This window comes from Notolabrus celidotus, chromosome 24 (assembly GCF_009762535.1).
Source record: "Notolabrus celidotus isolate fNotCel1 chromosome 24, fNotCel1.pri, whole genome shotgun sequence".
NCBI classification, from domain to species: domain Eukaryota; kingdom Metazoa; phylum Chordata; class Actinopteri; order Labriformes; family Labridae; genus Notolabrus; species Notolabrus celidotus.
Window position 1 is genome coordinate 5,683,190 of NC_048295.1, and position 25,600 is coordinate 5,708,789.

At 44.1% G+C, this 25,600-nt stretch overlaps 2 protein-coding genes across 3 annotated transcripts in view; both read left to right on the forward strand.

The window, feature by feature from the left end:
• Window positions 1-4,496: 4,496 nt before the first annotated feature.
• pudp (pseudouridine 5'-phosphatase) lies at window positions 4,497-23,163 on the forward strand. Its single transcript, XM_034677616.1, has 4 exons — window positions 4,497-4,535; window positions 5,495-5,713; window positions 6,631-6,860; window positions 22,280-23,163. The coding sequence occupies exons 1-4, from the start codon at window positions 4,526-4,528 to the stop codon at window positions 22,454-22,456; spliced, it is 636 nt and encodes a 211-aa protein (XP_034533507.1). The 5' UTR covers window positions 4,497-4,525; the 3' UTR covers window positions 22,457-23,163.
• nlgn4xa (neuroligin 4 X-linked a) overlaps window positions 22,904-25,600 on the forward strand; it is a 104,308-nt gene continuing 101,611 nt past the window's right edge. For both annotated transcript variants that reach the window (XR_004630145.1, XM_034677615.1), the window contains exons 1-2: window positions 22,904-23,020; window positions 23,195-23,359. The gene's annotated coding sequence lies outside the window, so the exon portion shown is untranslated. The remainder of the gene's footprint in view (window positions 23,021-23,194; window positions 23,360-25,600) is intronic.

Here is a 25,600-nt window from a genome sequence, read left to right on the forward strand (position 1 = left end):
CAGGAGGATAAAGCAGAGCCGGTCCCAGATACAGACCGCTAACCTTCAGCCTCACTGAAAGACAAACATGGAAGCTTGTGATTGAGTGGAGCAGTTATTGGTCAACAGGTGATCTAAACACCTGAATGTACAAAGTGTAGAGATACAGCTGGTTCTTTCTTTTATTCTTCCTTTTAATTTTCCTTTGTTTCTTTCTTTTATTCTTTCTTTATTTCTTTTATTAGTTATTTGTTTATTTCTTTTATTCTTTGTTTCTTTTATTATTTTTTGTTTCTATTATTATTCTGTCTTTGTTTCTTTTTTCATTCTTTCTTTGTCTTTTGTTTATTTTATTCTTTCTTTTAATCGTTCTTTCTTTCACATTTTTTGTTTCTTTTATTCTTTGTTTCTGTTCGTACCTTTTCTTATTATTTTGTTTGTTTGGTTCCATTATTCAGTCTGTCTTTTATTCTTTCATCCATTCTTTGATTCTGTCACCCTTCCTTCCTTCTTTCCTAAAATCCTGAAGCGTTAAATCTCTGTTGTGAGGGAAGTCTCAGGTGTGTCGTCTGTGCTCACCTGGCTGCAATATGATGCATATTTCTGATAAATAAAGGTGTAACCTTCAACTTGATGAATGTGCTGAGTCACTTTATAAACAGTGCTGAGTCACACCCCCCTCCTGCATTGACAGTGTTGGACTGAAGTCCTCAGAGAGGCTGTAAGCACTTGCTGTTGAAGTGTTTGTGGAGTGGCTTCCTCTCTCTGATGATAATGATGATTATAGCTCTCATCCCAAGCATCTTCATTTTCAATTAGAAGGTTGATTACGGGAAGAGAGAGTTTATGTGAAGGACTTCACTATTTTGATCTTTTTAAGCTGCTGAGTGCTCCACTGTGCGACTGAGAATTAAATCAGATTAAACATTCATGAGGTGGGTTCAAAATAAGTTTGATAACAGTTAGTGTAAAAGAACAAGCTGCATATTTATCTGAACAACATGTCCCTGTTCTCTGCTGTCCGCAGGTTCATCGGTAACAGATAAAACCACAAGGAAGACAACCTTTGCAGGATGGATGCAGTGTGCATGCTAGAAAACTTGAAAAACTGAAAGTAATGGGATCACTCTTTCTTTGAGAGAGGAATGGAGGAAATTATGATTTAACTTTACAGTTTTAAAGTACTCTTTATCACAATCCACACATTACTTGTGCAAAGAGATAGTTGCAATAGTCTTCTAATAACTGGTAGCAGTAGAATTTTGACATTTTAGGGGCTTTAATTAAAAGTTAAATTAATGTCTGCCTCAGGAATTTTAAGAATTTCAGCAAAAACACCCAGGGGACCAAACTGCAGAGATTATCACTTCACAGATCATCATTTTAAATCCTAACTGTTATGTTTGTTATAGTTCAGCAGCTGGAACTCTCCTGCTGTTGTTTGCAGTAGACGGTACATCATTGGACTTTTTACCTCCTCTAAGTGAGCCACATATTATTGTTGTTCTGCTGGAGTGCTAACTCGATGCGACCTGAGGAGACCTAGTTTGCAGCAGCCCCAGGTTTGGATGCAGAGATCCATTTAGAGACATACAGTATGCACAAAGGCTCTGCGTGTTTACTGCGGGCACTTTGAAGCTGAGCCCTGACAGGTTTGTTGTTTCACTGCTGAGCAGTTAAAAGGAAAAATATATCCCTGCTCCTGCTTCACGCTGTCTCCCCACACCCTGACTTTCTTTGTCTTTTTTTTTTTTTTTTGTTGGAGCCCTTTTTTAAATCTGCATTTTAACTTCTGCTGTCTGCTTTCTTGCATTCTAATAGGAACAATCTAACACTCTTATTCAGACTGTGCTCACACTTTAATCCTTATTTTACCTGAAAATCACCTTTAAACACTGTTTGGGTGGTGCACATGTATGTATACAACATTTGCATGCTCTTTAAAACTACCATTCAGGTAGAACAGCAACTCCTTCCTTTTGCAAAATAGAGTACGGTGCATTTAAGTGAATGTTAAAAAAGGAACTTCCTCTTTAAAATCAGTGTCTACCTTTGCAGGAATTCTTCTTCATCATTGTGTGTGACTCTCTGACTTCCTGTTTTGTCAAAGAGTCTGTTGGCTTTGCAGGGGGGGCGGGGGGCTTTAATGACTGTTTTAAAAGAGAGTCTAACCTTACCTTACCTTCCCCCAGAATATATAAAAATAGAGCCCAGGTTGAAAATACTAGAGTTCCCGTCTTAACAAGAGCCCTGCCAATCATCTTTCCCCGGCGCCCCTGGAGTCGTGAGGAATACGGCGAGCTCAATCAGAGAGAAATATAAAGAACAGGTTATTTAAGGTTTGAGAGGCAGGATGAGCTAAAGCAATCACACTCTTTATCAAGTACGCCGTGATTTATCCACGGCCACCCTGACTGATAATGAGCGAGGTTTATGTTTGGATTTCGGTCTGGTAATTAGGCAGCATAGCAACTATAAAGCTTTGAATTCAGAGCATCTCCCGGTCTAATCGTAGCTGTGTGTCTGCAGCAGTCCCACTCCAGAGGGAGATGTGAAAACTAACTAACTGTGTGTCAGCCTGTGATTTTTACCACTCCCTATTTATATCTACAGACACGCCGTTTCAGTCAGACAGCAAAGTGTCGCTCCGGGCTAGCTTCATAGCAATCTCCTGCTACTTCTTCAAGACTGTCATCTTTTTGTTGCTGCGCTGATTTGTGGGATTGGGAGCATCAACGGGCTTGTACTCTTTTCTGCTGCTGTTTCCTTTGCACTCATGATACTGCAGGAGTGAAATAAAAATATTTTCCTGTCTTGTCAGGGTTGTTATACTCACACAACACAAGAAAGTACAAATGTTTCATCATGGAATCGTGTTTTCCTGCAGAAAAACAGAAGGTTCCTGCTCTTACTTCATGCTCCAAGCTCTCCGTCAGTCTGGGCAATTCCCTAAACCTCGCAATTTGGCACAAAGCACACTCGTCTGGACTCAAAGCCTGCGTTTCACTCTCTCTGTCCCCCAATTAGACCTGAAATCCATAGGCTCATTAGATCGTCCAGGTTACAGGGTTCTCTCGTTCCCCCGACGTCTCTTTCTCACTAACAAGACAAACTTTGTTAACATGGAGCTTCCAATTATTCAGAGAAATGTGGCAGCGCCGGTAACAACGCAGTGAACAGCTTTTTGTCAGTAATTTGCAGCGGTGTGTCTCCGTGACACACTCTGGAGGACGGAGATGTACAGCGCTGAATCTTAACTTAATGAAATGTTGTTATTCAGTGTGTTGTGGAGAAGGCCTGCTCTGGTTGCTTGTGTGTTTAATGTGTGGAAAATGAAGCCTTTAAAGGTTGTTGATATTCTCAGTAATGGGAACCCAAATAATTCAACGTGTAAAGGTCAGAGTACTCGTCATAATGAAGCCGGTGAGACCTGCAGTGTTGAATGTTTTTGCAGCTCTGAAGGTCCTTCATCAGGAAGACAGTGTTTGTATTCAGCCTCACTGACATAGCTTTACTTTTTACTTATCATCCTCCCAGTGACATGAGAATGAGAAGTGATGCAGTCTTGGTCTTTAAATAGCGCTATTGAGCGGTTCTGCGAATTTCTGCACATGCACAGAGCCATGATACCGGATGTTTGTCACCATGCCCCCCAAAAACCAATGCAACCCAGCTTGAGGATGTTTTAAAATTCTTATTTTATTTCACATTTTGATGCATGCAGATATTTGCAGTGTAGTTTTTAGCTCATGATGGCATACAGCATATTTTCTGTAAACAAACATAGCTCTTTGTAACAGAAATGCATGTGTTGCTGCAGCCTTTCAGCCCACTTTCACCTGTTACATCTTTATGTGATTTGCACACCTGAAACTAGAAACTCAGAGGGTAGCAGGGATTGATAATGGAGGGAAACACTTCATGCTTTGGTGGCATTTTTCAACACAACACCCGCATGTCCAGGTCCAGTCAGAGGTCACAGTGGACTCTCTTGGTTTCCCCCTATAGAGTGGGGATGAATCCTGCAAAATGTACACATATTGCATCATGCATACATGAATATTATTAATACTCAACACTCAGAGGTGGAACTGTACTCTCTGTGTTGCTGTGTTTTTAATTTACAGTGAGGAGACACTGGAGAAATTACAAATTAATGGTGCAACATGGTGTTGTAAATTGCCCAACAGGTATATAAAGCAATTTGTGGAACTTAAATATAATTCCAGTGATGTTTCTTTGAAGAAATGACAAAAATAAATCCTTAGAAAAGTAATTGCAGACATTATTTTTGCTGTTTTGTTGTTCCTTTAGTTATAAACCTTTTTAATTGTTAGATTTTTGTAAGATTCAATGTGTTTTTACAACCTCTATCAATCTCTGTAAATGTTTAGTCGTCTAAAACATTTCATTTTGCAGTAGATTTTGTGTAAAACTTTCCCTAAGTGATTAAAAATTAACCAAATTGAAATTGAACTTTGAAATTCAGTGCAAACTTCATCTCCCAGCATCCTTAGCGCCTGCTCGACCAAACTCTATCCCGGAAATGGTTTATGGTAAGTTAGGACCATAGACTGTAAAGGTTAGGACGAACATTTGTATGTTTTCTGTATTTTTCTTATCAAATAAGTTGAATTTAAGATTTGTTAGAGCTTTAAAACTGTATTTAAAACATTTTAAACTCAGACGGATAACTCGTTACTGTTTTTGTTTGTCCTCTACGTCATATGTGCGACGCGGAAGTGATCTCCTGAATCAAACAAAAATGACAAGCTGCTGCTACAAACCTGTGAGCCATGTCCTCTTCGACATGGACGGATTATTATTAGGTCTTGAAACATAATTTATGTTTTTGTTAATCGTCTAATACGAGGACGTATCTCTGCTAAGGCTTCATTCATGTAGAAACTCATTCAGTCCGTGGTTTGGAGTCGCACTGCAGAACTCCGTAGGAAATAGTACAAGTTCACAGTTTTCTGCACATAGCTAAAATATCGTTTGACATTTAGCATAACTTAATCACTATTTAAACTTTGTATAGGCTTATGGTGAATTCGGCATATGTTTTTTAATATCTATCTGTTTCAGAAATGTTATATTTTGGACTTTTAATGTTGTTTACATCCGTTTATGAACCTCCAACATGTGTGCAGAACCAATGGTGGTGGCAGTGTCGCACCTCAGGAAGATTTAAGTTTACAGGCAGTCAAAGCTTCTTAATTCATCTTAAATTATATGCCGAATTAAAGATGTTATATGCACTTACATGTTTATAATGAAAATATGAAGCTTTAAATTAGTGGGCCATCTGAAACCCTAGCAAATACAAATCATGTTAATTTTACATTATGTTCAACCCTACACCAATGCAACTTTTGATTAAAAATAGGAAATAATGTTAAAGTTTGAGGTCACTGCCAACTTCTATACTCCTGCCAAGTAGTTTTATGGCTAAGTTAGATCATCATTGGTTCCAGAGTGCATTAATTAAATGCTTTAATTCCCCCTGTCACAGACACAGAGCGGCTGTACACTGTGTCCTTCCAGGAAGTCTGCGACCGCTTTGGGAAGCAGTACACCTGGGACGTGAAGTCGTCAGTGATGGGGAAAAAAGCTCTGGATGCCTCCCAGATTATCCGGGACTCTCTGGAGCTCCCCATGACAGCCGAGGAGCTCCTGACTGAAACCAGACAGATACAAGAAAGGATTTTCCCCTCTGCCAAACTCATGCCAGGTACGGCTGATTCTCCACGCTGTGTGACATTAAGAACACACGCACATGAAACAGTGATTTGTTCTCCACTGAAGAGAGGACTATCATTAGCTCCTGTGTGGGCTGCTGTCCTCTTTATTCTGCATGTGGGAGTGCTGCTTCCTCTGTTTGTGTACATCTGTGAAGCTTCTGGGGCATATGCGCACACAATCTTTGATATTATGATCTAATATTTAATACTACAGCTGAATTCAACCTCATTATGTAAATGCTTTCCTGCACCAATCTCAGAAATAGTACAACAAAACAATCATAGAAGTGTCCAGTCTCACAGATTGTACCTTCATGTGTGCTGCGAGTTACTCTTCAATCTAATGATCACACATTCAGGTTGTGTAAATGATTCAGAAAGAGAATCATGTCTAATAGCTGTGCGTGTTTGTTGGTGTTATATAAGGATGGTGGATGATTCAGCTGCTGCAGCACTCTCATCATTTGATTCCTCGACTGAAGCCTGAATTCAACCCAAAATGTCATGTCATCATTGAATTATGATCGAGAGCGTTAAACCTGTGCTACTGATGCTGCTTTAAAAAGAACATGCAATGCATGCTGGAACATGCAGGCACTGCTAATCAGGCTCTCTGAGGGAGTTTAGTTTATTCCTGTGTGTCTAAAATCAGATGTTTTATCTATTAATCAGACTTTATTTATAAAGAGTCATTCTAATCTCAACCCTATACCCACCCACAATCCTTAAGTTAAGAACACAATATATGCAACAATAAGAATAAAATGAAAAATGAAAAAAAAAAAAAAAGAAGTTGCTGTATGCTTGATATTTCATATATCTCAGGGTCCAAAGCCTTGCTCATCAGGTTAACCTCTTACTCTACATTGCTCATAAGATAATGAAAGTGTTCCTCGTGTCCCTTCAGGTGTTGAGAAACTGGTGCGCCACCTGAAGAAGCACAACGTCCCCATCGCTGTCGCCACCAGCTCGGCAGGCGTGACGTTCGAGCTGAAGACCAAGACCCACAAAGAGTTCTTCGCTCTCTTCGATCACATCGTTCTGGGCGACGATCCCGATGTGAAGAACGCCAAACCTGCGCCGGACTCCTTCCTGGTCGGAGCGAAACGGTTCAGCCCTCCTGCTGCTCATGAGAAGGTGAGTGTGGATCACAGGTGCGTGGGCGTGCGTCTTATACACCTTCATTTCTTAATCAGATGTCAGTCTGACTAATCAACCCAGAGAGGAGCTCTCAGGTGAACTCAGATCTGTCAATCATCTCCACCTGCAGCCTGCTCCTCCACCTCCAATCACAGAATCACAGCTGCTCACTCACCTTCTCTCGTCTCCCGCTCCATCTTTATAATTCAGCCTGTATATTATATGTTAATAACAGTAATCCCTGCACAGCGTAACGAGCAGGTTCATATTCAAAGCGTGGTTCTTTATTTATCAGGCGTGTTCATCCCGTTCTTTGTATCATGAAGCAAACAGGAAGTGGGGTTTTGGGATGTGCTGGTAGGTCACCAAACTTTGATTGAACTCAGCAGAGTGTGACAAAGCAGCAAATATCAACTCATGCAGAGATGCTGGGTAAAGATGCATTTACATATTTACATGTCGTCTCCATGAGGTGCAGCACAGGGTAGAAGCAAAAAACTTTATGAAACACCAGAAAAAAACTGAAAACAACACGTTTTATTTCATGCAAAAGTGGAGGATAAGTGAGCTAGTGTTGCATGCTTTGCACAAACTCTGACACGCTCCTGGTTCCAGGGTTGTCTTTGTTTTGCAGGTGATGTGGTTCTGTTAGGTTATCCTGTTCTCCTCAGTTTTGCAGCCGCATGCAAAGCTGCAGCGATGAAGGTCTGCGCCTCATGGTCTTTGGACAGTGAGGTGAAGCTTTTAATGTGCCGGTCGATCTACGTTCCAACCTTCAATAAGAAAACGAAAGCTTGAAACAACCCAGAGCAGAGAATCAAAGTCATGTAGAGAGTGATTAAAAGGAGGAGTGATCCACAGCATGTACAGTAAGTTAAATAAGAGAGTGTCCTTTGATTCTCAGCCTGTTTTGCACATTAGACAAACTTCAGGAGTGGATGATGCTCGAAGACGCTCCTGCAGAGAAAGCACAGAGAGAGGAGTCGACATGTCAACAGCATGTCAAACCCTATGTTTCATATCTGCTCGTATTTAGCCTCTCGTGCGTCAGCAGATTGCTCTCCATTTACGGCGAACATGTTGGCTTTGCTGCGATGCCGGCAGGTCCTGATGTCAGGCTCTCACACTCTCACATTCTCCCGGCGCCGCGCTTTGATCAGGAGCGGAGAGCTTTCAGGGTTCAACGCGCTGTTTAAGAGATATTTTCAGACACTCTGGAAGTCTTTCGCAGAGTTGAGTCAGTTTAAAATAGCAGCCGAATACGTCCGTAAAGACACCGAATGACAGTGTGAGAGCTGACCTACATTTCACTGAAAAGCTCGTTCTGGAGACCACACGCTGAGAAAGCGGAGGAATTACGCTGATTTGGAGGAATTGACTGTGAATCATTGATCAGTACGAGATGTTCCTGCTGAATAAGTGATTAAATGACGCGCTCTGCTTTGCTTTTATCATTTTGTTCTATATAAATCACAGAAATCCTCAAAGATGTGCCGTTTTTAAACTATTATACTCTGAAATTATCATGCCTTGAATATACGTATATTTACACCAAGGCTTTTCAGAGATTCTTCATCAGTATGGAGCGAGGAGTCATGACAGAAACACCTTCACAGAGTCAGGTTTATTTTAGAGCAGGTGTTTGACCTGATGGAGGGAGTGTCTCTGTTTTATTCATTATAGAGAGAATCTGTGTTTTCTGTAGGGCTGGGCGATAATTTAGCTCCAGTAATCTGACACTGAAACACAAACACACAGCGACGTCCTGCAGCTTCCTCTGGCGTCTGTAAATGTGTTTCCAGTGATTATAAATGCACTTCTGGACTCTCTCAGTCTCCCCTGACCCACAGCTGAACTGTTCCCGGTTTATTCAGACGTCGTTCTGCCGCACAGAAACCAGACCACACACTATTCATGTCAGTTTCCAAGCATCGCCTTCACAACCGACACATCCTCTGTATTCAGTTGTGCTCCCGACAGCCGAGCACAAAGATTGAACTGGCATCGCGCCCCTGCTACGTGAACCCTGTGAGAAATTAATTGAATTTTCATAAACGAAGAAGAATGACTCTGAGAAGCCGCCCACGCTCATTACTCACTGCGTTTTAATGTTAACCTAAACAGGTCTGCAGCACATTATCTCAAGGCTGACACAGTGCCGGTTGTTTTATTCTTCAGGGTTTGAACGGGAGCTGACGACCTTCTGCTATTTGTGGAGGAACAAATGAGGCCGGGTAGAGAGAGGGATGTAGGAATAAGCATGTTAGAGTGAGAGAGGAAACACAAACTGAAACAGATGATCATCCTGATGACTGATATCATTTATGATGCTCTGAACCTTTAACAAAAACTCCTATAGTTTGAAACCCTGACCCAGTTTCACACGTTTTAGTGTCTCTATTTGAGTAGATAGTCCTGAAGCTGCTTGAAACAGGCTGTGATGTGGCTGTTATCCAATTATCGCCCAGCCCTACAGTGGATCTATCACAGCCTCCACGCAGCCTTCAGACGACGTCTTGAAAAGAGACTCCTCGAATTCGGATTCAGACTCCCCTGTCCTGAAGAACTTGTAGTTCTCCCTGAAACTTTTCCACACCTCTCCTCCTTCAGGCTCCGACAGAGAGGCTGAAACAGTGAGAAAGTCTTCCCTCCATAGATAGACTCACAATGTCCAACACTCTCAGCATCTCAGGTCAGATCTCACCTCCTGCTGGCTCCCTGCCACCGCAGACTGTTTTGACCTCTGTGAGGAAAAAGTACAATGCTTCCCCTGAGTCTTCACCTCTGCTTCCTTTATGCAGCATGTCAGGGTGTGAAGGGGAGAGGGTATGGACTGTGTTTTTAAGGCAAGCTTCGAAGATATATAATATAGAGATACGCACAAGCGGAGTTAAAATCCCAAGATGTGAAGCATGTGTGCTTGTTGTGGGTGGAGGTTGCATATCTTACTCAACCAGAGAGTGAGGATGGTCGTTGTAGTTACTCTTGCTCTTAAATTTTTTGGCTGTTGGAAAGACTGCAGGTTTGAGACACTCGCATAAAAAGATGAAGACACACTAGAAGACCGAAATGTGACTTTTGGACACATTAGGCGACTTGATCCAAACGTTAACGAGAGTCTGAACATCTATTAAGTTTTTAGTAGTAAAAGTTCTCTCCCTAAGCTTCTAAAGTAAACTTTTCCCCCTTAAACACAGCATTATCATTCGTTCATCACTCTCCCTTCACCGCTGTAATCATCCTTAACCTTAATATAAACGACAGGCACCATTCACCCCGTCCCCGCGTCTGCAGATCGCTCCTGGATAATACAAAAACTGAGGCACCCTGAAAAAGAAATCACTGAAGAAGTGAGCGATGATTGCATCTTCCTCACACTGCATTTTGATATTTGCAGCCTAATTTAACAGGGAAATCTGAGGCATCCAATAGATATATCCTCGCTAACTCCTCTGCTCTGGCTTAAAAGGCTTTTTGCTGCAAATAGGTCCGCCTGTGGCACTGCGCACCTGATTTTTTAATCTGGAGCCAGCCACGGTTAGAGCCGGCATTTTTCTTGATGAGATATGAAACTGAGGCTCAGAGGGGGAATCGACAGAGTGTTCAGTGGAATAACGAATGATGATGCGTCACTCCCCGGCTCCCGCTCCGTGACAGAGGAGGAGGAGGAGGAGGAGGAGGAGGAGGCAGAGCTGGAGGGAGGAGGGTGGAGAGGACGAGGTAAACAGAAGAAGCAGCCCTGTGGTAATGACATACATCCAATTGTCAGCTCCTCCCGCCCTGATTTCAACTCTGATGCAAACAAGCTTTTTTTTTTATAGTCATGAGGAAGAGGAAGAAGAGGAGGATGAGTTTACTTCATGCAGACAAAAACAAGGCACTAAAAGTTGAACTGTAAAATTCACAAATCAACAAATGAATCTTGCATCTTTCGTTTTTGTTTTTTTTTGCAGAATCAAAAGATTCCTGCAGGAAGGTTGGCGATTTTGCATGCATAAGATTGTTTTCTAAAGACACATCTGTTAGTGATGAATCAGGTGACACTCAACCTGCAGCTGTTTCCATTTAAAGGTAGAGGCTATAGGCTGGTTCATACTTCTGCGTCGACGCGGACATGAGCTCTCCATACTTCTACGTCAAACTGTCCGTGATGCTCAGCAATTCTCCCATCGGTTAAACATGATTCGTTGTCTCGTCTCTCCAACAAAAAATGGAGTAGTAGTAGAATCAATAAAGACATGGATCATTAAAGAGGCTCGATAACGGTGCCAATATCTATAAAGATAATGATTATCATCACCAGTTAAGACACAAAGAAGCATCTCTGTGCACATATTACGTGTAAATAAATAGATAAACAAACTTATTGATGTTATTTATGATCCAGTAAGGATCCATCTCTTCCTTGTTCACACGTGCTGCTGCTACAAGGACAATCTCTCCCAGCCATGGTGAAGAGTGATGTTAACAGAGTTTCAGAGGAGCCTGTTGTTAATATTATAAGGGCCAATATGTCAGCCCTAATAAAAGAGCGAGATAAAGACAGCAGAGGTGAATCCAGGAAGAGAGAGAGATCAGCTTTTCAAATGAAAATTTAATTAAATGAGAAATTTCCTCATCACATGTTTTTTTTTCTCCGGCCCTGACTCGCTCCTGTCAGATGAGCATCGGGGGCTTTTAACACACGACTTCCTGCAGTGAAAGGAAGAGTTAGGAAAGTGTCCAATTCAGAAGGACTGTATGAAAACGTCCCCCGCAGCAAAGCAAATACATTACAGGATGTGATTTAATGTGATGCCGAGGGTGCTGAGGGGCCAGAGCGAGAGAGAGCGCTGCAGCAGCTCTGCGGCCTCACAGGTGAGTAATGTGGTGTCGACGCCGCTGTCTGAACTGACCAGAAGTGAAAGAAAAAGCGCTGCTCTCTTTTTCCCTCAGAGAGAGACGCCAACATTTTTCACAAGTCCAAACGTAACACTGTTGATGAGACGGGAGATTTTTTTTTACCAAAGGTGTGCTCAGTGGCCTGAAGAAGATTAATGAAACATGAAAGTGAGGTAGTTCATGCTCACTCTTACGGCGGAGAGGCAGAGAACCAGATCGTCTGCCGTCATTAATCATACGTGGCGTTCCACCTGGGGAAGCCTTTAAAATCCAGGTATTCAAACCAGGTACAATTAAGACATGAGCAGGTCTCTCTGAACAGTAAATTGGCCCATTACTGCTCTGACAAAGCTGACCACAGTCACCCTTTACCTCCCTCGCAGACACAGTGGAGCATCGATTATCAAATGCATAGAGTTAAGGTTTTTATATGTAAATGTTAAATGTACTGCAGGTAAGAAGTTCAGGTCACTTTTTAAATGCTAAGTGCTCATAAAGTGTTTCTTCACTCCAATTAGCTGAGCTCTCTGTATCCTTACGTTTACATCGGACTCTTCACTTCAATGTGAGCTCCTTTGTTTCAGACTTTAGTTCACTTGTTGTCTCGTATTAATGGCGCCTTTAAATGTGCACGCTTTGAGGTGATCCTAATGCTTGGCTAATGTGTGCACGCAGGATTATTGTGAGGGTTCTGGGTAGCTTGCCTTTACTGATGCAGCTGCAGAGAGACGGGACGTGGAGGGGAGAGAGAGAGAGAGGGGAAGACGTGCAGCAAAGGGAGTCCAACCAGTGGCTGCTGCAAGTAGAGCTGCACTAGAACCACTAGATTGAGGCGCCCCAGTACAAAAGAAGTTGATGCTTTTGATGTGAAAACTTGGCAAATGTAGGATCATACTTATAATGCATCACAGGAGCTTCTTGTCCTCAAGGGCCACCGTCATTTCACCGAGAGGAGGGGTGAGCAAGGGAGCATTTCAGCCTAGAATATTTACATTTCTACGCACTGCACCCTTAAAATACTTTGCAAAGCTTCTGTATATTATTTTAGATTCTCCAACTAACTCAAACTTGTACAAAGTCTCCCGAAAGCAGAAGATTTCGTTAACACCTGTTGCATGAGTTGCTGTTTTTGCACCAATAATACCTCACAAATAAACTAGCCTCAGTGTTTCTGCTGTTTCTGACTTCACTCACTCATTAAAAGCTAATGTAGAGCAGTGTGTGTGAATGCATCTGTCTAAATAGTAAGTTGTAAGAGTCAGTCAGGGCAACATAAACATTTGCAACATTTCAAATTAGCTGCAAAAGAAAACTTTAAAAAGCTGACGTTCTGCTGAGCTTTTATTTGTCAGAGCACTTTTATTACATCGCATTACATAAATCATCTCAACCACAGTTTAGTGTAGGAGCGGTGAATTACTGAAAGCTCGCACACAGACACATCAGAGAGAGAGTAAGAGCAGGTTCTTCACTCAGGGCGGAGAGAGTCGGTGAATTCCCCGTTGGTCCAGGAGAGCTTTGGATGTTCAGATATAATGATACTGCAACAACACGGCAACCATGATTCAGGAGCGCCCCGCCCACCCTCTGTTATTGGCTTTCATCCCTCAGAAACCATCAGGGCTTTACAGGGATTCACATAATACAGAATCAAGTCGCTGCAGGTTCATCTATCACTCTCAGGGTTTCATTTCCTCTGGTTTGATGTTGGATGGAGCCGCACAGCCGGGTCAGAGTGTCTGTTGGAGGTTCACAATGTTGGAAAGTGTCCACAGAGCCGTCCTGTACACTCTCTGACTTTATTTTTTGTGATGTGTAGAATATTCAGACCACTAGCTTTTGGAGTAAACGGACTAAATATTATGGGTCGGTGGACGGTTTAAAGTGCACCGATGGCTGAGTTGATTTAAAACCACTTAGCCCACTCTCTGCAGCCCTCTGCATTTCTCTTATCTAACGTAGCGTGTGACTCTGAAACTAGCATCCGTACACACTGCTCCGCTCCTCTGCCCTGTTTTTGTTTCCCTGGCTGGATACTTTATCGCCGCAGACTTCAAATGTGTGGGCTAAGCCTGCTGCAGGGTCCTCCTCAGATCACAGCCGAGCAAAGAAGGGCAGGGGGAGCTGGGAGATTTGCAGACACTCATTTTAGCTCAATTGTGGTATTTTTTGATTAAGTCTTCAGGCTGTGCAGGGCGCTCGTCTTTCAGCGCGCCGCTATCTCTTTACACCCAGCACGGGGAAAGTTATCTCATAATGAAACAGGCGTCAGAAAAAGGGCTGACTGTGTTGTGGATGCATTGTGTCAGGCGGTAAACATCCTCTCTCTCTCACCAGTCTCACAAAGAGCTCAAAGGCATACACGCTGACTCCAAACAACATCTATTATTGAAGCCGATTCCTGGGATTGTTTAACCTGGGCTCTCTTTCTAACAGAGGGCTGAACGACTCAGGTAAGTTTGGGATCTGCTTTGTCAGCCTGCAGCAGTGAAGCAGGCTGCAGCGGCTGCAAAGAGACGCTCTTGTGCTCGGATACTAAATGATTCATGCATAGTCGGCCAGAGAAGTTGGATCTTTATGTTTACCCTTCAGCGTCTTCTGTGAGAGCTGCTGTTTGCATGTTAACAACCATTAAAGAATCATGCACAACAGGCTGTAATGGCTGCAATTTGCCTGAAAGATGACATTGCAGCCATAAAGTCTCAACTAATCTCCAGGAGCATTTCTGAAACTTATTTCAACCCTTAAATATAGAAAAATATGACCCAGTTTTAAATTACACGGAATAACCCTTTAACAGATAATTTTATAACATCTTAGATTTTATAAGAGACATTTTTAACATCTTTGAACATTCACTTTGACATCAGCTGTGTCCTTTACGCAACCACAACCTGGCCTGGAGGACGCCGAGGCTTTAATAAGCATCTTGAACCTCTCATGCACACACACACACACACACACACACACACACACACACACACACTGTACGTACACATCCTCCGTCTTTCATCAGCACTGGTTGTATTTCTGCTCCCTACAATCGAGAGGATGAAATGTTACACATCCTGCGCTCAAGCTGCTCCGGGCTCCACCATCATTTAGGAGATGTAGTCGGCAATCTGTCACTGTCGCTTATTCACTGCAGCGCTCCCAGGACTCGGATACATGCATGATGCACACACACACACACACACACATGTTTGACTCAAATGTAGGTGCGTCAGCTTGTTAAAGTCTTGCACTGTGCATCAGCCATGCATCACAGCTGTTATGCTGTAAATAAAGGCTGATTTTATAGCTGCTTTAATGCTATACATCTTCTATTCACGGCTCTGCAGGGAACAGAAGCAGCGACGTCCCGGAGTGCGGTGCATGATATTTTTATACATGGTGGGTAACTCGGTCCTTAGAGACTGAGGAGGTGATGAATTGCACGAAGCGTTTATCACTGATGCATATGATAACTGTTTTCACACAGAACATAAACAACTGTTTGTGAAATGTATGTTGGAGCAGCACGGTGAGAGAGCGGCGGCGGCGGCGGCACAGCTTGTATGTTGCCTCCTGCACATTTTGCTTTGCCCTCACGGTGTTATGTTTTATTACGCTACCACAAACAGGGGAGTCTGCAGACACAGAAGTTACAAGATCACCTCTTAAGTATCTTCTTCTGCTGCTCATTTATACACAGCTGAGTGAAGGAAAGCTCTCTGGGATTTGTAGTTCTTTGCCGGGGTTGGCTTGTTGTTGAGTGCAGAAGAGTTTGGAGCTTGGTGATTTGATTTTGGATTATCATTAAACAGAAAGCAACGTCGTCTCAGTCCTGACTTGGTTTGCATCCCTGTACCTGCAAATATGACAGTCACGGTTCATGCAAAGCTCCAAAGTGCAGTTGACAATAGTTGATTGTGCATAGTTTGAGTTCTGGACATGCAACAACTCTTAACAATGAGTTTGCATGAAAGGATCAGCCTTTCTCTGATTGTCGTGGCCTAAAACGCCTCATATTGTGATTTTGTGAGCTTTTTTGAAGAATGTGCAGTTAAGATTTGAGTGTTTTCAAGCATTTAATCCACCGCTCTACAGCTGGAGTCAACAGCTGTATTTCTACAGTCTACGGTCAAGTTGCAAGATAAAAGTGTCACGTGAGCTGCAATGAAATGCTTACTTTTTATTGTTCTTGCAATGCAAAAGAGACTCCAGGAAGTAGCTAAGTGGACAGCTAACAGTTTCTAACACAGACAGGTTTCCAGAGAAGTTATAAGCCCTAATGTTTAAGCTACATCTCCATATTTTGACGTGCATGAGAGAAATGGTAGGATTGGTCATGATTGTGCAAAAGTTGCAAAGATTGCAAGCTTGCTGACTTTAACAGAACATCAAGACAAGCTGTGACAGAATAGCACCCTTTGAACGACACTCAAGCGATCCTGCAGGATCAGATTTTGTGTTTTTGATTAAGTCTGCTTGAAACAACACAAGTTTCCACGGGGGATTCTTGGCGGTTATTTTTACAGTTTTATTGCCGTTTCTTGCAGATCAACAACTCTTCTTTAAGAACGGTTGAAGTCCGTCTCTCATCTTTCCTCAACCACCTCAGTGTTCAGGCAAAGATGCAGGATATCCTTCTTCTGACGACTCATCCACATCCTGCTTCTTTAAGGAATGAAAGTACGCACTGCAGTGCTCGATATTACTTTCCTCAAATGTTCCCTGCAAGCTCCAAACTCCAATCCTCAGTCCTCTCCACTGGGTGTTAATGGGCAGATGTCAAAAGGATGAAAACGTGGCAGCTGCATCAAACAGTCCAGCATTTCTTGAACTGAATCCCAGTCCACATAGAGTGGTTATCAGACCTAAAGCTTGGAGCCAAATATGGAAGTACAAAACCTGCTGAAAAATTAAAACACACCCTCACGCTGCCAAGAGCGAAAAAAGAAGAGCCAGAAAGTTTCAGCGAAGGAAAGCTGCAGAGAGAGTCTTCTTCTTCCCCTCGCTGACATGAGAAGGAGGAATCATTAATGTTTACTCCACAGAAGAGTTATTAAAGGGTTTGTGTGGTGAACATTTTTCCTCGGTGACAGATTCATTCCACGGCCGTGTTCACTGTCAGGCAGACACGCTGTCACACATGCAGCTGACACATCGGCGTCACCTCGGTGTCAAACGCTGACAGAACCGCTAACATGAACAAGCTGCAAGTCAAACAGGCCGGATCGCTCTGCGGAGGCTGTAATCCAGAGAAAAAAACACTGTTCAAGACTTTCTCTCTCACTGAGCTCCAAGAAGAATCCACCTGATACTGAAACAAGTCTCTGCAGCCTTGTTTACTGTGACTTCACTCCTCCAGGAAAGATGGAGCAAATCAAACACCTGCTGGACTTCTGATCTTACTCGATAAAGGTCTTTTTAGGCCCAGATATGATCCCAGCCTCTGCAGGGTTTATGCTATCTCTGTTGTGTTCTGAAAGTAAAACCTCATAATGATTTCTGTAATATCTGCTCCTCTTCTTCTTCTTCTTCAGATTTGTATCTTCATTGCAGTAATTTCCTTGATTCCTGGAGTCCCTCTGCACCTCCTCTAATTTCTCTTTAATGCGATCTATAAATTGTTGTAAAAATACTTCATTTTGCCGGCGGCTCCCCTTCCTGCACTTTGCATCTGATTATGAGAGATTACTGATACTTTCAGAGCATTAGATCCAGCACCCAGGTGACAGCAGTGTTTGTATCACAGTGCTGGAGTAATGTGTGATTTCTTGGGGACTGCGACCAAAGGTTCAGCTCTCACTGTAAAGCTGTGTTTGTCTGCTTTCATTCCAGCGCTGCCTCATCTCCATGCATCAAACGGAGCTGGGATAATGTACATAACAGAGCACCATGCGGCCCCGCAGGGTAGAGCTCTGTGTCTGATCCCTGCCTGTAAAGAAATGATCATGTGATTATGACGCCTGTGAGGCTGAAGTGTACTAGGAAGCCTCTCATGTCGAGGCGTATTATTGAACCGCTGTCCGCAGCCAAACGAGGTCTGGATCGACTCCAGATCACATCACATCGGCTGCTGTCAGCCCACCACTCGCTCCTCTAAGGGCTTTACTGTGTCCGTGTGTGTCCGTGTGTGTTTCTGTGCACACAAACCTTTGTCTTGCTGACTCAGGTACACAGTGAATCCAGATCAGTGGGCTCTGATGAATCTTGTATGTGTCTGCATACCGGCCTGAGGACGGGCTGTAAATCTTTAAGAGAGAGGCCGGTGTGCTCGGTCTCCTCTCTGCCTCCTCCCAGAGAGAGAGGACGTGTCAGAAAACCAGCTGGCACTGCTCAAATCCGACGACACTGACTCTAGAGCTCAATAAATCTGAGACTCTGCTATCACATGAAAGCATGCAGCTGAGAGAGACCAAAACAACTTCTGCTAGCTCTGAACGAAGAGTCGTTATGACTGCAACCTCAGTGTCTCAGAGTAACACAAAATATAAGACAGGAAGACTCTAAAGTCTGACTGAAGATGAACTTTGACCCCAGAGAGAGAAAAGCTACCCCTTGAGGAATCAGGAGTAGAGTTTAGCAGTTTTTATTAACTTTGTGAAAGTGATCAAACACAAACTCTGAAGTCTTTTAAACGCCGATTCAGGAGGTCAGGAGATATGTGTCGAAGCTGCACCTGCCTCACTTTGTTCCCTGTTGCAGAGACCTTTTCGCCCTCCTGTGCTCCTCGTGTTTGTGCTCTTGGACAACAGCCGCACTCTTCCTCAAGCTCTGGCTCTGACGCTCTATGAATTCCGGTTATGAGGGTTTTTGTTGGCATGAGGAAGCGGTTAAACAGTTTCTGCCTCTAAAATGTTGATAAAGTGAGTTTCAGTAGATTTACCTTGTTACATTTTTATGAGGCTTTGTTGCGCTGCGGCCGGGTGTTTAACAAGCAGAACACCTCCGCTCGGTGTGACAGCCGCTGTTTAGAAATGCTTTTTGGGCCAGAGTCAGCAGCACTCAGACGCTGAGCTGCTGTGGTTCTCGCTGCGGTCACATGAGGTACAATTTGCACAATAAACACCGTAACAGGTGGATAAATTTACCAAATGAAGCAGTTTATTGTTACAACTTGAACCTTTTTCACACCCCAGCTCATCATGCATTCAAACACAGCTGTGGAGGCGGCTCAGAGGACTGCAGGGGAACGCTGCTGCAGCTTCAGCCACGTGACGTTCTGCAGGGATATTTGAGGTGTTCCTCCGTTCATGTATGCTCTCGTTTCCGGCGCACTGTCCCGTTTGATGCAGATTATTTTCCCTATATTGTCCATCTCTAATCCGGCCGAGCCATCGATCCGCTGCGAGCCTGCGTGTATCTTTGTCTGTGTGGTTGCGGCGCTCCGGAGGCAGATTAAAGGGTCATTCCTCCGGCTCACTGGGTAATTAACGCTTTTAATTGCTCCCAATCAGGAGAATTAGCAACCGGGCCCTCCGTTGTGTACTCTCAGTGTTTCCACCGCCATTGTTCCACATCCTCCAGCTTCCGGCTTAGTGACAACATAGAAGTCAATTAGGGTTTTGAGGAGAGTGGAGGAGCTGTCTTTGTTCTACCTGAGTATTAGAGCTGACATGAACAAAGGTGCTTACGGCTTCCTCTCAGACTTATGTGGAGCTTTAGACTCATTGAAGGTCTGTTTGCTTTATTGTCACTGAAGTGCTGCTTCCCCACGACGTGAACTTAAAGCTGCGTTTTTTACTCCATAATGAATTCACTTTGTGCTGCACTTGATAAAAAAGGAGCACAAACAAAGAGGCATTTGAATTCAGGTTCAAGCTCGCTCTGTGGTGAGGGTTTCTTTTATTAATTATAAAACAAACATGCAGGCCGGCCCTGCAGCGGGTACAGTGTGTGACAGATATAAAAAACATGCAGAGGACTTTTACAGATTCTAGAAATGATAAATGAATCTCTCTCTGTTTGAAAATATCATTCAGAGGATGACTTCATAATCCGTCTCTGCCTTCTTTGTTCCTCAAGTATAAATGGTTGCAGTGACTCAGTAGAATAAATGATCCTACATTAATAAACATAACGCAGCCAAGGCTTCATCAAACAAATCTTTGACATGCATGAACCTGCAGAAGGACTTGGACCAGAGAGGCTGACAAACAATCTGCAAAGTCACATCCAGAGAGCCGCTCTCACCCAGGATGACAAATATAGCAAAATACTTCAGTCCAGTTCTGTGTGGTCGTTATTTTCTGATGTATTAAAGGACACAGATATGACAAGCATAGATATCCTACTCCTGACTCACTGCAGGAGGTAGCCTCTAGTGGACACTCAGGGGGCTGCAGTATTTTGCTCTATAGGTGTTTGTACAGCCGTCGTTGAGTCTTGATTTTTCGTTCAACTGTATCTGGAAGAACAAAGAGAGGAGTGATTCACACATCTCACTAAACGCAGCACTTTACTGTGAGTTATGCTTGAGTGGATTCACAGGAAGCTGCAAACTTTCCAAGGCTCTGTGCATTGCGAGGAGAGATCCTCTGTCTTTAAAAACATCTCAGGTCAGAGGTTGAACTGAGAGAAACATAACTGCTGTGCGTTATTGAACATTCTTTCAGAAGCTCTGACATGGATCATATTGTCTGTTCTGCTGTTTCTTTATGTACTTGATTTCAGACAGAGAGAGCTGAAGTCTGTATACTTCAATACATTAATGCTTTTCATTCCTGACTCTCGTCCGCTCGTTGCTGTATTCTCGAGGGACTCTAAAGAATCCTTCTATGTTTGATGAAAACACTTAATTCATTGGAGTCACTAATTCGCTCCCTCTCGCTGTGGCTCAGAGTCAAGGACACTTCACTTACCTACTTAGCAACAAAACATGTTTTTGTTCAGGAGTCGCTCTTTCAGCTCCATTGAATAATGAAATGTTCAGCTCTGACAGCAGTGAAAACATGAGCTGCTGAACTCAGCATCTCTGAGACTTGTAGTTAAACCTGTGCTCTAAATCTGTGTTACGGATACGAGCTAGTTATGGAAAGATGATGGATGCAACAACTGAGAGGCAAATAAATCTCCTAATATAGATTAACTTTATAAATGGCCCTGACTTTGAGCTTTATTCTTAAACTCTGTGATGTGCATCAGTGCTGCAGCTCCTTCTCCAGGTTTTTGGCGCCTGTTGCTCGCATGTTGCAGGAGTTTCTGGTCTTCAGTGAACCTCCTCATCCTGCAGGACAACTAAGATGCACAATAGTCGACATCCTTTCCAGTACAAGCTCTCCTTCCTCCTCCTCCTCCTCCTCCTCCTCTTTCAATCGGCGTATTTGTAGTGAGTCTAGAGACAGGTTCAGGGTCTGATCGTTACGCTTGGTGCCTCAACAGAAGGGTGCAAAAAAGTAGGATGATACTCATTGGTTATTTTTGGATTTCGAGGGTTTCCTTCTTACTTCATGCATCCTCATGTCCTCTCTCCTCCCTCTGAACCCTTCCTCTTTCGCCATGACGGAGGATGCTCCAGTTTTAGAATGCACCTGAAGGATATGAGGATGGAGGAGACAAGGATGCACGATGGTTTTTGTGGAGGTGCTGCGTTTTGCAAATATATGCACTGTTTTAACACACTCGCTGCAGGAAGAACAAACCTGCTGCAGGAAGAACAAACCTTTTGCAGAAAGAACACACTTGCTGCAGGAAGAACACAGTTGCTGCAGGAAGAACACAGTTGCTGCAGGAAGAACACACTTGCTGCAGGAGGAACACACTTACTGCAGGAAGAACACACCTTCTGCAGGAGGAACACACCCAATGCAGGAGGAACACAGCCATTTCCTCACATTGCTGTCTCTGTTTGAGGCTAGAGGGAGAAAATCCAATCTTTAAACCGACTGTTTCACTTTGTGCAGAATAAACCCGGCTGTTTGACTGCAGCTACTTTGTTCTGCTTGTGTGCGATGGTATCTGTATGAGTAAACATTAATATCTGTGCCTCTGCTTCCCCGCTCAGAGTCCTCGTTGATTAGTCGGCGTTAACTCCTCCTCGCCCTCCCCCCCTCTTCCCGTCTGCCCTCTCCTCTCTCTGATCATTGGAAACTGGAAAATGATTAACCTCCTGCTGAAGGTTCAGACGTGTTAATTCACCGTAGCTGCTGGAACGTCCTTGTTGAACACGTGGAGGAATGAGGACTGGAACGACAATCAGCCTTCTGTGTTTTTAGAATGCTTCTCTCAGGTCGTATCCAAAGAGTCCAGATTCTCTGCAGAGGGTCGGCTCTCTCTGACTTTTGATCTCAGCTCCTCCTAAAGATGTTTTAATCTACAGAAAGCAGAGGAGGCGGGGCTTCAGAGCCCGGCGTTCCTTTAACTGTAGATGAAATGGATATTTGCGAGCTCCTCCGAGGAACATCAGGCTCCTCGCAGTGTGCTGCTGTTGTTTGTCGGAGGTGTCAGCTCTGTGAAAGCCTGTAGACCTAATAGGCTTAAAGGATAATATCACTTTGTTTCTCCTCTCTCCTCTCTCCTCTCTCCTCTTGTCCTCTGTCCTTTCTCAGTGTTTGGTGTTTGAAGACGCTCCAAACGGTGTGAAGGCGGCGCTGGCGGCCGGGATGCAGGTGGTGATGGTTCCCGACGACAACATGGACCGGAGCCTGACGCGGGAGGCGACGCTGACGCTGAGGAGCATGGAGGAGTTTCAGCCGCAGCTCTTTGGACTCCCTGAGTTCGACTGAGGAAGACGCCGAAACCCAAAACACAGAGTCATATATGACCTTTGTGTCCGTGATGATGACTGTTTTCTTGCTCTGCTAATGTTTCTTTGATTCATAATGAAAAGTGGTGCCTTAATGTTTAAACCTGGGTCACATTTTTACACATTTCAGGGTCCAAATTTCTAAAAGGTGGTAGAGAAACAGCTCTATGTCATCTTTTTCTGTAAGTTGTAGCAATCTGTTGCATGCACCCTCAAAGATAGACCTCTAAATATGTAAATACAGAACCCAAGATCTTGAGTTATTGGATCCGACCACTGCAGCATTTTTAGGTCTAAGTGGGGAGAATTGAAGACACACACATGTGGGGGATCAGCTTACACCGCTCTGTCCTTGTTCCTAAATGAAATGGCAAACACACTCCTCCTCCTCTCCTTTCCTCTCCTCGGTGTAATCCAGTAAAGAGGCAGCTCACCTGTCCCCCCCCACCATCCTCTCACCGTCCTCCAGGCTTTAGCAGAGGGGTCGCAAGACGAGTTCGACACCTGTGCTGCTGAAATAGGATTTCCCTGCACTCACATCCAGGTCTGAAGCGTGCCTATGTGGCCTCTCATGCACCAGAGGGACGTCATCCCCGTGTGCTTTCCTTTAATCCTCCAGACTTGACTTCCTCAAGGTTTTCCTGCTCTCAAATGTTTGAAATCAAATAAAGAAATCCATGACACAAAGTCTGAGCGGTAATTTGATTCTTCTCTGCAGGACTCTGGTTCCAGATTTCATTCTGCTGTGACTCATCACTGATTTATTGAGACCTTCAGATGTTCAGGAAATCACAGTTTTGTATGAGCAGCTCCAAAGATCTTCTTCAGCACCAGGAACTCAACTTTTCTGCATCTCTGGTGTCAGCCTGAAGAAGAAAGTCAAGTAAGTCCTTAAGTCCTAGTTGAAGTCTCACAAGCTAATTTCTGCACGCTCTCCTGTTTTGTTAAATAGCAGGAACAGAGGATCCGCTGTGAAGACGAGAGAAGCCTACCTTTAATCTCGTCTTCCTCCTCTCCAGCTCCGAGACGCCGCAGACGACTCGCGCTGGTTCTTCTTCTCTTGTTTTGGCATGAAACCTGTTTACACGGGTCTGAGTCTGGCTGTGTTTTGATTGATTTAGAAGTGTTTGAGCGTGCGTCGGGTACAACAGTTCACTGAGGCCTTTCTGTGTGTCTTAGAAATTGGAAACCCAGCGTGTGGAGAGTTGCCATCTTTTCCTCTTGTTCCTCCATGACCCATTTCACCATAATGGTTTCCTGCGGAGAGCTGAAATCATATTGCAGCATGGATTTCTGTCATGCCATGATATCGATAAATAGGCGGTTATATATTTAGGCCTTTTGGCAAGGTGGGTCAGCCATCCTAATGCCCCCCCTCCCTGGAATCCATAAGAGCGCTGCAGGCCGCAGCCGGGAAACCGCCCTCTTCTGGAAGCTAAATCAGCCCGTCTCTGTCAATCACGCTCGTCTTTTATCCTCGCCGCAAACCTTCTCAACTTTAATTCTGCCTGCGAGTGTGGAGGGCAGGAGAGGAGGGGGGGAGGGGGGCAGCAGAGATAGCTTCCTGACATGTCCCCCTCCTCTCTCCGTGTCCCCGTCTGTGCTGCAGACTGATAGGACCCAGTGGCTGTGGGACACATTCATCTTCAATGTCAGGGTTTATGTCCTGATTTTTATCAGCAGCTCCTCGAACGGCAAAGTAAAAAACAGACGCCGGGGAGAGACGGGTGTATGGGTGACCTCGTTTTAAATGTTGTGTTACTGCGGCTGCAAACATGCAGAATCGCAGGACTGATGGAGGAGAGGATGGAAGGGTTTGAAGCTGCTAATCCTGCACAGATGACAAAACAGGAAGACTCTGAGGACACAAAGTTTGGGATGCAGCCTAGCAGAGCCAACATGCATGCACACAAACTCTCCTGACGTACTGTTGGACCTCCTAGAAATGACTTCAGCTTCAACTCCTGCACAGGTTGCATTTGGTCGGCTTGCACGTAAGCCAAGTCTGCAGCCGGAGCACTACAGAGCGGATCCAGTGGAAGTTAACACAACTCGCAACTCAAGATCCATCACTCCAACATGTGGAAGGACGTTCCCACAACACAAACACAGCAGGAGAGAGCATCATACAGCCAACTGGGCCAAGCTGCAGAGAGTGCAGAGCCGTGAAACTGCCCAACGTGAACAACGTCATTGCCCGACGCTGTGAGTTATTCAGGCTTTAACCTGCCATGCCCCCACATCCTCTCTCCTGACCTCTCCCTGACTTCCTGTAGAGGGCTGGAGGAGAGCGTCGGGGTGAGCATCTTCAAAGATTTGCAAGACAGCGCTCTGGGGAAATGTCTGGACATTTTCAGGAGTGTGTGGAAGGAGCTTATTTATGAGTGTTTCTTTGCTTTTTGGATGAGCTGATTTCGCTGGATTGCTGCAGGAAGAGAGAACGTTACAGACGAGGGAACTAGTTTGTACAAGAAGTGGATGAAAAGTTAACACCTGCCCTCTGGTTCATCGTCTGTATGAGGATGTCAAATCAGAGTCACATAGAGGAGAGAAATAATGCTCCTCTCTGCAGCTGTGATCAATATTTGTGATTCTGCTCTTGTTGTGCGTTTATTCCACATCTCAGAGAAGGTCAGTTAAAGTTTTTGTGTTTGTCTGTGAGAGGTTTCGGATGAAAAGACAGTTTTGTTTCCAGGAGCTGAAGAGCAGTGAGGACGCTTTAATTGATTTGTCTGACAGAAACCTTCATAATCCAAAAGTTCTCCTCTAAATTCTCCTCAGCACTTCTGTGCGAGCCGGCGTCTCTGAGCTCCTCGTCTTAAGAAAATCCTCCCTTTCTTTAAAAAAGACCAAACAAATAACCCCTCAGTGTGCGAGGTGGCAGAACATCCAGATGGACTCGTCTTTTCTCCGCAGTATCTCCACTCACTGCATATCTCCAAAGAGCAGGCCGCAGCTGAATCTCCGAGCGGTGAAGAATGCCAAGGCGGGATGGAAACATTCCGCTGGAAGCCATTTTTGTATTCCACTGCCAAAGTGTGCAACCTCAACGTGAACCAGGAGGGGGTTTTATGGAGATGGAGATATCATCGCAGGGTTCTGACCACGAGAAGCACTTTGTCTG